This window comes from Lissotriton helveticus, chromosome 6, assembly GCF_964261635.1.
Source record: "Lissotriton helveticus chromosome 6, aLisHel1.1, whole genome shotgun sequence".
Classification (NCBI taxonomy): domain Eukaryota; kingdom Metazoa; phylum Chordata; class Amphibia; order Caudata; family Salamandridae; genus Lissotriton; species Lissotriton helveticus.
In genome coordinates, this window is record NC_136067.1 from 1,029,636,637 (window position 1) to 1,029,649,580 (window position 12,944).

The 12,944-nt window shown below is 47.0% G+C and overlaps 1 protein-coding gene across 2 annotated transcripts in view; it reads left to right on the plus strand.

Annotated features, from left to right (window-relative positions):
• Positions 1 to 12,944, plus strand: part of KATNA1 (katanin catalytic subunit A1) — a 238,991-nt gene that overhangs the window by 66,290 nt on the left and 159,757 nt on the right. For both annotated transcript variants that reach the window (XM_078648652.1, XM_078648653.1), the window contains exons 5-6: positions 1,937 to 2,058; positions 3,209 to 3,314. In XM_078648652.1, the coding sequence (XP_078504778.1) occupies positions 1,937 to 2,058; positions 3,209 to 3,314 (228 nt within the window). The remainder of the gene's footprint in view (positions 1 to 1,936; positions 2,059 to 3,208; positions 3,315 to 12,944) is intronic.

A 12,944-nucleotide genomic window follows, 5' to 3' on the forward strand; every position in this document is an offset into this window, starting at 1 on the left:
TGTCTCTGTGTCTCGCTCTCTCTCTGTCTGTGTGTCTCGCTCTCTCTCTCTGTCTGTGTGTCTCGCTCTCTCTCTGTCCTCTGTCTCGCTCTCTCGCTCTCTCTGGTCTCTGTCTGTCTCGCTCTCTCTCTGTCCTCTGTGTCTCGCTCTCTCGCTCTGTCTCTGGTCTATGTGTGTCTCGCTCTCTCTCTGTCCTCTGTGTGTCTCGCTCTCTCTCTGTCCTCTCTCTGTCTCTCTGTCTCTCTGTGTGTCTCGCTCTCTCTGTCTGTGTGTCTCACTCTCTCGCTCTCTGTCCTCTGTGTGTCTCGCGCTCTCTCTCTGTCTCTGATCTCGGTGTGTCTCTCTCTGTCTCTGTGTGTCTCGCTCTCTCTCTGTGTGTCTCACTCTCTCTCTCTCTCTCTCTCTCTGTCTCGCTCTCTCTCTCTGTCTCGCTCTCTCGCTGTCCTCTCTCGCGCTCTCTTGCGCTCTCTATCTATCTCTCTCTCTCTCTCTCTCTCTCTCTCTCTCTTTCTCTCTCTTGCTGGTCTCGCTCTCTCTCTCTGTCCTCTCTGTCTCTCTCTCTCTCTCTCTCTCTCTCGCTCTCTCTCTCTCTCGCTCTCTCTCTCTGTCCTCTCTCTCGCTCTCTTGCGCTCTCTCTCTCTCTCTCTCTCTCGCGCTCTCTCTCTCTCTCTCGCGCTGTCTCTCTGTCTCTCTGTCTCTCTGTCTCTCTGTCTCTCTGTCTCTCTGTCTCTCTGTCTCTCTGTCTCTCTGTCTCTCTGTCTCTCTGTCTCTCTGTCTCTCTGTCTCTCTGTCTCTCTGTCTCTCTGTCTCTCTGTCTCTCTCTGTCTCTCTCTGTCTCTCTCTGTCTCTCTCTGTCTCTCTCTGTCTCTCTCTGTCTCTCTCTGTCTCTCTCTGTCTCTCTCTGTCTCTCTGTGTCTCTCTCTGTCTCTCTCTGTCTCTCTCTGTCTCTCTCTGTCTGTCTCTCTCTGTCTCTCTCTTGCTGGTCTGTGTCTCGCTCTCTCTCTCTTGCTGGTCTGTGTCTCGCTCTCTCTCTCTCCTTCTTGCTGGTCTGTGGTCTCGATCTCTCTCTCTCTCTCTCTCTCTTGCTGGTCTGTGGGTCTCGCTCTCTCTCTCTCTCTCTCTCTCTTGCTGGTCTGTGGGTCTCGCTCTCTCTCTCTCTCTCTCTCTTGCTGGTCTGTGGGTCTCGCTCTCTCTCTCTCTCTCTCTTGCTGGTCTGTGGGTCTCGCTCTCTCTCTCTCTCTCTCTCTTGCTGGTCTGTGGGTCTCGCTCTCTCTCTCTCTCTCTCTCTTGCTGGTCTGTGGGTCTCGCTCTCTCTCTCTCTCTCTCTCTCTTGCTGGTCTGTGGGTCTCGCTCTCTCTCTCTCTCTCTCTCTCTTGCTGGTCTGTGGGTCTCGCTCTCTCTCTCTCTCTTACTGGTCTGTGGGTCTCGCTCTCTCTCACACTCTCTCTCACACTCTCTCTCACACTCTCTCTCACACTCACCTGGCCTATCTCGCTTTCTCTCTCTTTCTGGTCTGTGGGTCTCGCTCTCACCCTCCACCGGACTGGACTCCTGCCATGTAATGAACATGACTGCTCGATCACAGATTCTTCACTCATGTGCTGGACAGGATAGACTTAGCCAAGTTACCCAGAACCCGTTATAGCTTGGGCACAACAAATAAAAGCATCAACCAACCACAGTTGGGCCCAGTAGCTCTTGCTTACCCCGTGGCCCCTCGGAAAGGAGTTTTTACGGTTACCACTTTATTATAGTATTTTGGCACTGAACCTTTATCGTGATATGTAACAATGTATTACTTTTTGCAGTGCACATGTTTATTGTTCATGAAGGAAGACAGTTGAACAATGCTGTTAATAAAACCAACATATTTAGCTGAAAAACACAGTTGCACCATACATCAAAGAGCCAATCACAGTATTTTTTCCTCTCTCAGAACAAACCAACTCCTGAAGTTCCAGAGTGTGAGCTGCAGAAATTTGATGGCACTGGCTATGATAAAGACTTGGTGGAGGCTTTGGAAAGGGATATCATTTCGCAAAACCCGAATGTTCGATGGTGAGTTCAGTTAAATATGAAATAAAGTAAATTCTGAAATTTGGGTACTCTAAAGTTCCTGCCTGGAGTTGTAAGTAGAAATATGAACATCTTACTCTTCGAGCTATGTGCAAAGTAGCATGTGTGTGATTTAGCCACCATTCCAGAATCTATAATAATGCACACTATTCTTTTGTTTGATTCTGGTCAGAACCTTGAGCACCACAGCCACTTTTGTTTTTTCTAGCAAGGTGTGGAGCTGCGCCTCTTTCCCCCATTGTTTTAGTTGCCAACCGGTTGTGCATTGGGGTTTTGTGGCCAGCAGCATAGCGTCTAAAATGCATTACAAATTGCAGTGCTGTTAAGTGGGACCTTGACAGAGCAATGGTTCTTAAGTCTCCTTCCTTGCTCTATGCAAATGAGCTCAGTAATTGTATTGCTCTGCTTGAAGTTATTGCTATGGCATGATTATGCTAAATATGCAAGAAAATAACATCACTTTTAAATGCTTAAGATCTTTATATAAAAGCTTGCACTTCTGGATAGCTTTTTGTGTGATCGCTCTACCTGCCCATTTACGCTGTTGTTGGGGGGCACAGATTAGAAAGGATGTTGAGGACTCAGGCAAACGGGTGCAACCTTTGCAGGCTACGCTGTAACTGGGGTTCTGGTGGCTGTCGAGAGAGACTGATAAGGTGTTCTTAAGGCAATGCTAATGAGCCAGGTGAGGTTTCCGCGTCACAATAGGCATGCCTGCCGACTGCTCTGTAGTTTGTGGTTGAATCCCAGCTACAGTGCCAGCGCCCTGAATCGAAGCCTCATTATCCTTGGCAAAGTAACATTAGAAACCCTCCTCCCACCAGTCCCCTACCCCCCAGTCCCCTTGTCTCTCCCAAGCCCCCCCCCACGTCATCACTACATCTGCCCTGCGAACACCCCCCAAGATGGTGAATTCTTTTAGAAAAGTATTTCTATTTGCAATTCCAGCACTGGAATTATTAACTCAAACTTTAGGTCTTTGTTGTGCTAGAGATTGCAGTCCACTAACCTTTGAGGGAGGAGGCCAAGGAATAGTAGTATAAAAGGCACTATTGTAAGTATTAGATTTTTACAAGTGTACTTATATTATTAACCCACTGTCTTGTCCGTGACCAATCTTATTTGCTTTCAGGGATGATATTGCGGACCTAGAAGATGCCAAAAAACTATTAAAAGAAGCTGTTGTTCTACCCATGTGGATGCCAGAGTTTTTTAAGGGCATAAGGAGGCCTTGGAAGGTAAGATGATTTGGATTTAATTACTAGTAATGTCATGAGCCCCAGAACAGTAGCTATCTCAACATATGTTATGTATGTATGCATAGTACAGGGAATACTCCTGTAGTGTGTATTTGTGGTAAAAATACAGACGAGTTAAAGGCAGATGGGATGGGTCAAACAGATTACAAGAGAAACTCCTTTTTGGGAGGGTGCAAGATCGCCAGAGCTTGATAAACTCCGCGACCTTAGAAAATGGAATATAATCTGGATCACTTAAGTAGGTGACGTTATAGAGGGAGGCACTCTAGCTTCCTTTGAAAAGCGACCAAACACATTTCAACTGTCGGACACCCAGAGATATTCGTATCTCAGACTGCAACATGCATGGCGGGCAGAAGAGATAGATACGGTGGAGCTACCAGAGTTTGCCCCTCTCGAAGGTAGACTACTGCAGGAAGAACTCTCTCTGAAGACTATCTCTTGGACCTACAAAATGTTAATAAATAATGTGCCAGATAAATTAGGGGCGCTCAGGGCAAGGTGGGAAGCTGTTACGGGAACTCTGGAAGATCTAGATTGGGAGGCGGCCCTGATGCACCCATGAGAGGTGGCAATCAAACAACGGTTGCGTCTAATACAATTTAAGGTCCTTTCATAGAGTGTTCTTTGATCGGGTTCGTCTCCATAACATGGGTAGGGCTCAAACACCTCAGTGCCTGCGATGCAAAACAGAACTCTGCGCGTATATACATAGGCTTTGGCAGTGTAGGAAGATCCAACGATACTAGATTCAGGTAGCTGGGGGCGAACCTAGAGCTGGAGCCGAAATATGCCCAATTGGGCATTCCTCTTGAAATAGACCTGCCACGCTACCAACTTCTTCTATACAACTTAGGACTCTAAGTGGCCAAGAGTAATATTGCTCGCCAATGGGGAGTCCCAAACCTGCCTACGCTTACTGAGTGGAGGGCGCATATGGATCTGTACATGGTAGTGGAAAAAGTGACCTACCAGGGGAGAGGTGCCCCCGAAAGTTTTGTAAGATCTGGACTCCTTGGATACAATTTTATGGGCTCGCTGTAAAGGGGGAAGATAACTAAAACTCTGGTATGAGGCAGGGTCCAGGAGCTCAAGAGGGATGAAATACCTCGCCCCTTTCCCTCACTCCTCTAGTTAGAGGGTGGACCTGTGCCCTTCGTATACTAACCAGGGTTGAATCATTAAAGCTGGCTGTCGATACAGATATGCCGGAGAAGCATCAACTCATTGTAATGGACATAAAGTTAATGTTATGTAATGTTCTGCTACTTTTGTCTTATAGATGTCTGACTTGTATCTATGCATTGCTGATTCTTGACTGTTTATATGCTGCATACAACTATATTAATAAAAACCGTTAATCCTGTACAAACTCCTCTGTATTTTGTTTATCTATTGTTGGGTCTCTGTTTATGATTTCAATTCACTGACCCTGTTGCTGTAACTAAGACTGACAGTTCTGCTACATTTTTTTCCCCACCCCTAGGTGATCCAAGTGAACTTAGTTTAATGCGAAAGCTCTGAATGTGAAAGACCAGTAATTGTAGTCCTGCAGAACTAGGGCCAGACTAGGAACCCAAAGCAGCCCTGGCAAATTTTGTCCCATTCGTTGCATAGAAAGTGAGCTTGACCACTACAGGATACATCAAATGAGCTCTTCAACGATTCCTTCACTATCACCCTCCAGCAGTGTCGCTTCTCTCTAGGTCCTCTCTCATGTAGTTAATTTGTTTTATAGTGCCTCTCATACCAGTGTAAGATGTCAAAGAATTTTGCATCACACACATATACAGACCATGAATCATACAGGTGTAAATCAGTATATTGAAAATATTAGATCAGCCAAAGGGGTCTACAACATGTGGGATTCACGTAATCAATACTGGTAGACACTTTTAAGTGTTTTGGTCTGGGGAAGAGCAAACTCCTTTTTCAGGATGCAACACAGTGGTTAGTGTTGACTCTACTAATAAGAATTTATTTTTACCCAAACAACCCCTTTTTTTAGCAGAATTAGGATAATGAAGGACTCCGAATGTGCAAAGTCAAAGGTTTGAAATTACTGCAACAACATTAATTAGACGCATTCCGATAGAATGAAGCTCAAGACTCCTAGGTGTTCTAGCCCTTCCCTGCTCAGAGTTCTGAAAAATATTTTTTTAAACAGCCTGGCCTAAGTAGTCCTAGCGACTCTCAATTGGACCATGAGAATGTGGTACCTAGAAACTCATGTGCATGGCTATCTGCTCGCCAATCAAACTTTTACTTCAAGAGGATCTCCTGTCGGAGCTGCAGGACAAGGGCCTTCACAGGAGCCTACGCAATCTACACATCCATGTGTGGAGATTAAGCCGCGGCAGTTAACTGCATTTGAGCTGCCTCTTAAACTGTTGAATGTCATTATTTCTGCCAAGTGTCCTTCCACGAAGACCATTTATACAGGGTGCTTGAACACATTTTTGGCCTTGTGTGCAGCCTGGAAGACAGGCCCTTTACAGGTTAAACTGTTGGATGACCCATTTGATGTATATTCCCTGAAATCCCTTGTTTTTACACAATTTGACCCTTTCAACATTTTTTATTTTACCGGACCATCCGTCCTTAAACTCCTGTTGTGATGCACTTTGACACTCCTTTCCTTCTAAATCGTTATGATGCCACAGTGGGACCTTAACTTGATCTTGACACTTATCATGTGTACGCCCTTGAAGCCGATGTACAGCTACTCTGTACATCTTCTGACCTTTAAAACTGTCTTCCTCATAACAATAATTTCAGCTCGCCACAGTAGTTCACTTCAGACACTGGTGATACAAACACCCTAACCCAGCTTTTTGTCCAGTAAACTGGTGCTTGAACTCTGGTGCCCTTTTTGCCTAAATTCATGACTCCTTTCCACAGTTGGCATTCCATCACTCTCCCAGCATTTTTCCCCTCCTCAACCCTAGAAAGACTAGGAGACCAGGGACCATTGGGTGGACTATCAGCCCTTTGTGGGGATTTTCAGGAGCGTAGGAAGGTAGCATTGTCCATTAAAATGTGCAATGCACTAGTCAAAAATTAGCTCCTTAAAGGACTGCGGACTCATTCCACCAGGGCTACGGTAGTTTCCACTGCTAGGGCATGTGTAATGTCTATTTGTGACATCAGTTAGGTGCACAATTTCATGAAATACTACTGCCCTGACTACCAACTTCAACAGGAAAGACATTTTGCCCGTTCGGTCCTGAAGGATATTTTGTTCTGAGTCCACTTCACAGACCCTCCGCTTTTGGGAGCTATGATTTTATTATTTTTTCTAATGGCTAGGAATCTTCAGCTAGAAGCACCCATCTGAAGAACAAGGTACTTACCATGGCTAGTTCTCCTTCTGGTGTATCTCAATGCCCTCCCACCTCACAGTTTTTTTTTTTAAACTTTATTTTTGGAATTTTTGTGACCTTACAACATAAATCAGTGCAAGTCTTGTACACATACCATCACATCATCATTAAGCACGTACACTACTCCGGCCTCGGCATCACAGTTCTAAATACAGTAACATTGTAATATCCCAAAGGATCCCACATTGCATCAAACATAGGTCCCAGCGTCACCCTAGGTAGACATATAAAGAACACATTCCCCCATAAATATCTCCACACTGCAAAAGGAAGAAGCCGCTCAGTTCGGTCCGAAATTGCAAATACAAAAAATATCCTAAAGTCAAAATGTTCAATGCGTGCATACACTGTGATTCAGTTACAAAAATCTGAAGAGTACGACATATGGTATACATTCAGTAGGCCCTGTCCCCCCTCCCTGTACCCCCAAGGCAGCTGTGTGTACAGTCTCTAAGACATCAATAACATTAAGGGATCACTTAGAGTTATTCCTCCTCATTATCACTGTGTCCATCTAACAGATAACATTGTAATGGGGACCATATATCCGTGGGTCTGGAGGCGACTGGTAATAATTCAGAATACGTATGTAATTGCTCTTGACAATAAGCAAGGTCTCGCAACCAGTCCTTAAATTTAGGGGCCCTTCCCCATCGACATGCAACCCGCCTTTTAGCTACCAAGAGGGCCAAGGCAACAAACTTGCGAAGTGCTACCTGTATGGGCTCCGTATATCCCAGTAGCGCTACAACCGGGGATGGGTCTATTAGTGTGTGAATCATGTCGGACAGTGCTGTGAACACCTGTTTCCAGTATAACTGTACTGCGTCACACGCCCACACCAGGTGCAAAAAATCAGCCCCCGGGGTGCCGCACCTGTCACAGTTATCAGTGGTCCGAAGCCGACACATACGGACCGGAGTATAATACAGTCGGTGTATAAATTTATAATGAATAATTCTGTATCTGCTGCTCGAGGAGATGCGCTCAGTTTGTTGAAGACAGAATTCCCATTGTTTATCTGTGAGTGGCGATTCCAATTCCTGATCCCACCATAATCTAGCCGTTAATGGTGCATAGTCTACCAGCGTGTGCACAGACTTGTACAGTGTCGAAACCAGTTTATTAGGGGTATCACTAAGGAGGACACGCTGCAGGGGAGCGAAGACCTGGGGCTCCCGAGGGAAATCAGGCGTAATCGCCTTTAAGCCCTGACGTAGTCTAACGTATAGAAAAACGTCCAGTGGAGATGGATGTATACCCTCAAACAAATGTGCCATAGATCGGAATTCCCCATTGTGGTACAGGTCTCCCCATGTCGAGACGTGGATACTGCGGAGCAGCCTATGGAACACCGCCTCTTGCAGGAGCGGCACCTCCGGATGGTAAACGAGCGGCAAGAGCGGTGCATATAGCATCTCAGTCTTCAACCTAACAGTCATACGGTTCCAGGCTGTAATCGTGCTCATCACAGTCGTGGGTGTCTTGTCTCTGCCAGGCACCAACGAGTATAACGCCCCTTCTATCGGGATCGGATGAGCTAGCCAGTGCTCTGCTGCCAACTGTGGCATGTATCTAGGCTGACGTATCCAGAAGAATGCATAGTGCGCCTGTGCAGCCTGATAGTATAATTCAAAGTCTGGTATGCCAAACCCGCCATGAGTGTATGGCCTAATCAATATTTCCCACTTGAGCCGAGGTGACTTCCCGCCCCAAATAAGTCTAGTTAGCTCTGTGCGAAGTAGCTGGAAGAAATATCTTCCGGGGTGGAAGGGGATGTTTAAGAATAGATACAATAATTTAGGAAGGATCACCATCTTAATCAAAGATGCCCTACCTGCCATGGAGAGGGGCAGAGTAATCCACCTCGTGATGTTATCACTAATGCGAGTCATAGTAGTGCCATAATTGGTTCTGAGCAATTAATCGCGACCTTTTTCTATATGGATACCTAAATATTTAAAGTCACCGACACACCAAGTAAGGGGGTAGTCTAGTCCAAACTGGCTCGTGGACGCCGTAAGTGGGAATATGCACGACTTACTCCAATTGAGCTGGACTCCGGAGAGTCTACCAAATCTGATAAACTCCCTGAGAATGGGGTTCAGGTTAACACTAGGATCGCGCACATATAAAGTAATGTCGTCTGCATACATAGATATAAGTATTTGTCTCTGAAAGCATCGCAGTGCACTATCTTTATGATGTTGTCTCAACTTTGCGGCGAGTGGTTCCGTAGCGATAGCAAATAGGAGCGGGGATAGGGGGCACCCCTGCCGCGTGCCCCTTGTGACAGGGAATTCAAAGGAAAGTCTGCCGTTAATGAGGACTCTAGCCACGGGAGTCTCGTATAATAATCTAATCCATGAGATAAATATTGCTGGAAACCCCATTCTCTCAAGCACTTGGAACACATAGTCCCACTCCAGCGAATCGAAGGCTTTTGTGGCGTCAAGGAATATTGCCGCCATTGGTAGATCTTCATGCACAGAATTGAGGATCGAGAAAAAAGTGCGCAGATTATGTGACGTCGCTCTACCAGGCACAAAGCCCGATTGATCGGGTAGGATCAGAGTAGGAAGGAGAAGGCTAATACGTGTAGCAATGACTTTTGCCAGTATCTTCACGTCACAATTCAACAATGAAAGAGGTCGATATGAGTCACATTTATTCGCAGGCTTCCCGGGTTTGAGTAGTGATGTAATGAGCGCTGAACGCATGGAGGAAGGCAAGTGGCCTACTTCAAGGGCATCTTCGTAAACCTCACGCAACACAGGAGCCATAAAGTCAATGTACGTTTTGTAGAATTCTATGGGGATCCCGTCAAGGCCCGTTGCTTTACCCGACCTCATATGCATGATTGCGTCGCGTATTTCGTCCAGCTCAAATGGGGCGCTTAAGAAGGCTCGCTGTGCATCACTCGGCCATCCAAGGGACACATCAGCGAGATATTCCTTCAAGTGTAGGTCCCCGGATCTAGTAGATGTGTATAGCGTACTATAATGCATCACAAATGCATTCAGTATTCGTGTAGTATCCCTGAAGACCTCACCCTCTGGATCTTCGATTTCTATTATCACATTAGGCGCACGTGCCAATTTAATCGTAGCTGCCAGTGCTTTCCCCGGTCACTCACCCTCACCATATCGGCGAGCAGTCCAATATTTGCCTCTGAACTTCGACTCTCTAGTGGCTTCCTCAGTGTATTCCGAGATTTTCTCACGGATAGTCGAAAGAACAGCATCCGCAGGGCCTATAATCAGGGATGCCTCAGCGTCCTTAAGTTCTAATTCCAGTTTCCTCAACCGGGCCAGTATGCTCTTTAAGACACCGGAACCTTTAGCAATGCAGAAACCCCTCAGCGTCAACTTGAATGCGTCCCAGATAGTTTCCACATCATTGACCGAATCTTTATTTCTTCTAAAAAAAAATCTAAACATTCCTCGCGGAGTTCCTCTTGAAATGCAGTGTCAAGTAACATTGTAGGTTGCATTCGCCAGGCAGAGGGTGGAGGACCCTGATCTGCCGACCTTAATGTGATTTGTACGGGAGAATGTTCAGAGTACGTCCTAGGGAGGTGTGATCTAACCAGTGCGGTATGTAACTGTGGTGACATAAAAATATAGTCTAGTCTGGCCCAAGATCGTGCCTGCGCTGTAAAGTGTGTACCCTCCCGCACATCAATATGCAGGTGTCTCCAGGCGTCTAGCAATGTATGATCATCAATCTCCGCCCGTAATGCCGCCCTTGCCTTAGTGTAGTGGTGAGGGGCTGGGTGTGACCTGTCTAATATCGGATCAATAGTAGTGTTGAAGTCTCCTCCCCAAACTATATGCTGCGGGCCTGTCCCCACAATTGCTGCCCACAACTCCACAAAGAATTGCGGATCATCAATGTTTGGACCATAGCAGCAAACCAGGGTGATCGCAATGTGTCCCAGCCTTCCCCACATCATACAGTATCTCCCATGAGTGTCTACCATGGTACCTGCCATATGAAAGGGCGTGCCTCTTTTTACCAGTATAGCCGTACCCCTAGCGTACGTCGAGAAAGCTGAGAAAACTGTGTGGCTGGCCCATCGTTTGGCAAACATGTGGGTGGCATGTGCCTTAAAGTGAGTTTCTTGAAGAAAGGCTATGTGAACCGAGTGGCGGTCTAAATATGCCAGGATTTGCCGACGCTTCCTTGGGTCCCCCAAACCTCTCACATTCCAAGTCAATATATTCAGATCAGTGTCCCCCATCTGTAGTGTGGTCTGTAAATAATAGGCAGCAGATCATGCAACCGTACGGCGACTCAACGCCTTGAACTGCATCCGTAGGGACCCCCCTGTATTAAAACGCCAATGGTCAACTAAGATGGGGCCTAAGGCAATACACATGCTATTACATCCTCCGAACGCAACTCCTGAGTGTACAAATTGCACCGCGAGAATGCCCTCTCGCTTGGTAAAATCATGAATTCCTGTCTGATCAACCTGTACCATCTCTGACATTTATCGCTTCCAATCTCCCCCCTTTCAAATGGCACATATGCCCCTCCCTTCCCACCCACTGAAGCAGCCCCAACTTGCCAGAATCCCCATCCCTCCCCCCACCCTGAAACATGGTCAAACACCCCAAAAACCATAACGCTGCAAACAAGTCTATTGGGTTATTCCCTGTCGGGGTCATCTGAGGGGCACATTTATCCACCCCCTACACCATACCCTGTTTTCCAAATGGCCCTAGTCAGGCACATTCTAAGGGAAGGGGAGTGGTGCCTGGAATACGTTACCACCAACAGTCCAGTACCCGTCCATGGTACTCCCGTACAGCAGAAGTGTTCCCTTACGAGAGAGGCAGTTCTTCGGGCCTTTCAGTAAAGTGTAGGAAAAAAGTACATCCCTTCAATGTCTCGAAAGCCTGTGAGCACAGGCCTCCGTTCAATGATCACTCCTCCTCCTCCTGCCCAACATTATCTTCTCGGCGTCCTAATCCCGCCCGTCGCAATGTTTTCAAGTAATCTTCCACTTGTTGCGGGTTAGTGAAAAAATGTTGCTTCGCCTGATGGGTAACTCTTAGTTTCGCAGGGTATAACAGTGCATAGTCTATCTGTAACGCCCGGAGCTTTTTCTTAACTTCTAGAAATTTGCGTCTCTGCTCCTGCACTATAGGCGTAAAGTCCGGGTAGATGGAGAATTTGATTCCCTCGCATGCCAGATTTTGGATAGTGCGCGCTGCTCGTAACGCAGTATCTCGGTCCCTATAATCTAGCAGCCTTGCAATGATGGGTCTTGGCGGGGCACCCGGTTTGGGTTGCGGTCCGAGTGAGCGATGTGCCCTTTCGACAATAAATTGACTAGAGAACGCCTCGGATCCCACCGCAGCGAGGAGTATTCTTTCCACATAATCTTCCATACGCCCCGTGTTGGTGGATTCCGGTACACCTATAATTCGGATATTATTGCGGCGGCTGCGTGCTTCCAACTCCTCGTTCTTTGCCGCAATGACCCTAAGGATGTTATCCATTCTCGAAAGCTGAGTGGCATGCGAGGCCGTGGTGTCATCATTGTCGGAGATTCGTCTTTCGGCTGCAGTGATCCGCTCTTCATGCACGTCTATTTTGTGTGCAATGGCGTCCATTCTAGATGACATACGGTCCACTTTATCCACTATCGTGGCAAAACCTTGTCTCATTTCCAGCATCAGCTGTTGTACGTCCAAAGTAGATGAGTTGGGACTCGCCACATTGACAGTTGGATCTTGTGAGCTTCCTGCTTCTGATGTACTCCGCAATCCTTTCTTGGTGAGTGCGGAGTCAAAGGACAATTTAGGCTGTCTGTTGTCTTGCTAGCCCATTTTATTTCTTCTATAAGGGCTTGTGGGGGCCGACACGGTGCGCTTGCCGCGGTCTCCTCCTGCCAGGGGGGATCCCGTAAGCATAGGCAATTTGCAGTGCGCCCAGCTGTGCACGCTGTTAATCCAATAGTAAGGCACTAGTCTATGGCAATGTCAATATCCCCTCTAGTAGTGCCAGCAGCGCAGCTTTCTTGTTCTAGTCAACGCTTCATCTAGTATTTCGGCATGCCCAGATATGCAGTTCATAAAGTAAGTGGTGTCCGCAAGCCACTCTCAGTTCTCACTTCTCCAGTATAGTAGCCCCTAGGAGGCCTCCAGGAGCCAGCAGTTGACCACCCGTAACAGCAAGGGCGACTTTCTCTCTCAGCCCTACTCTCAGTGACTCT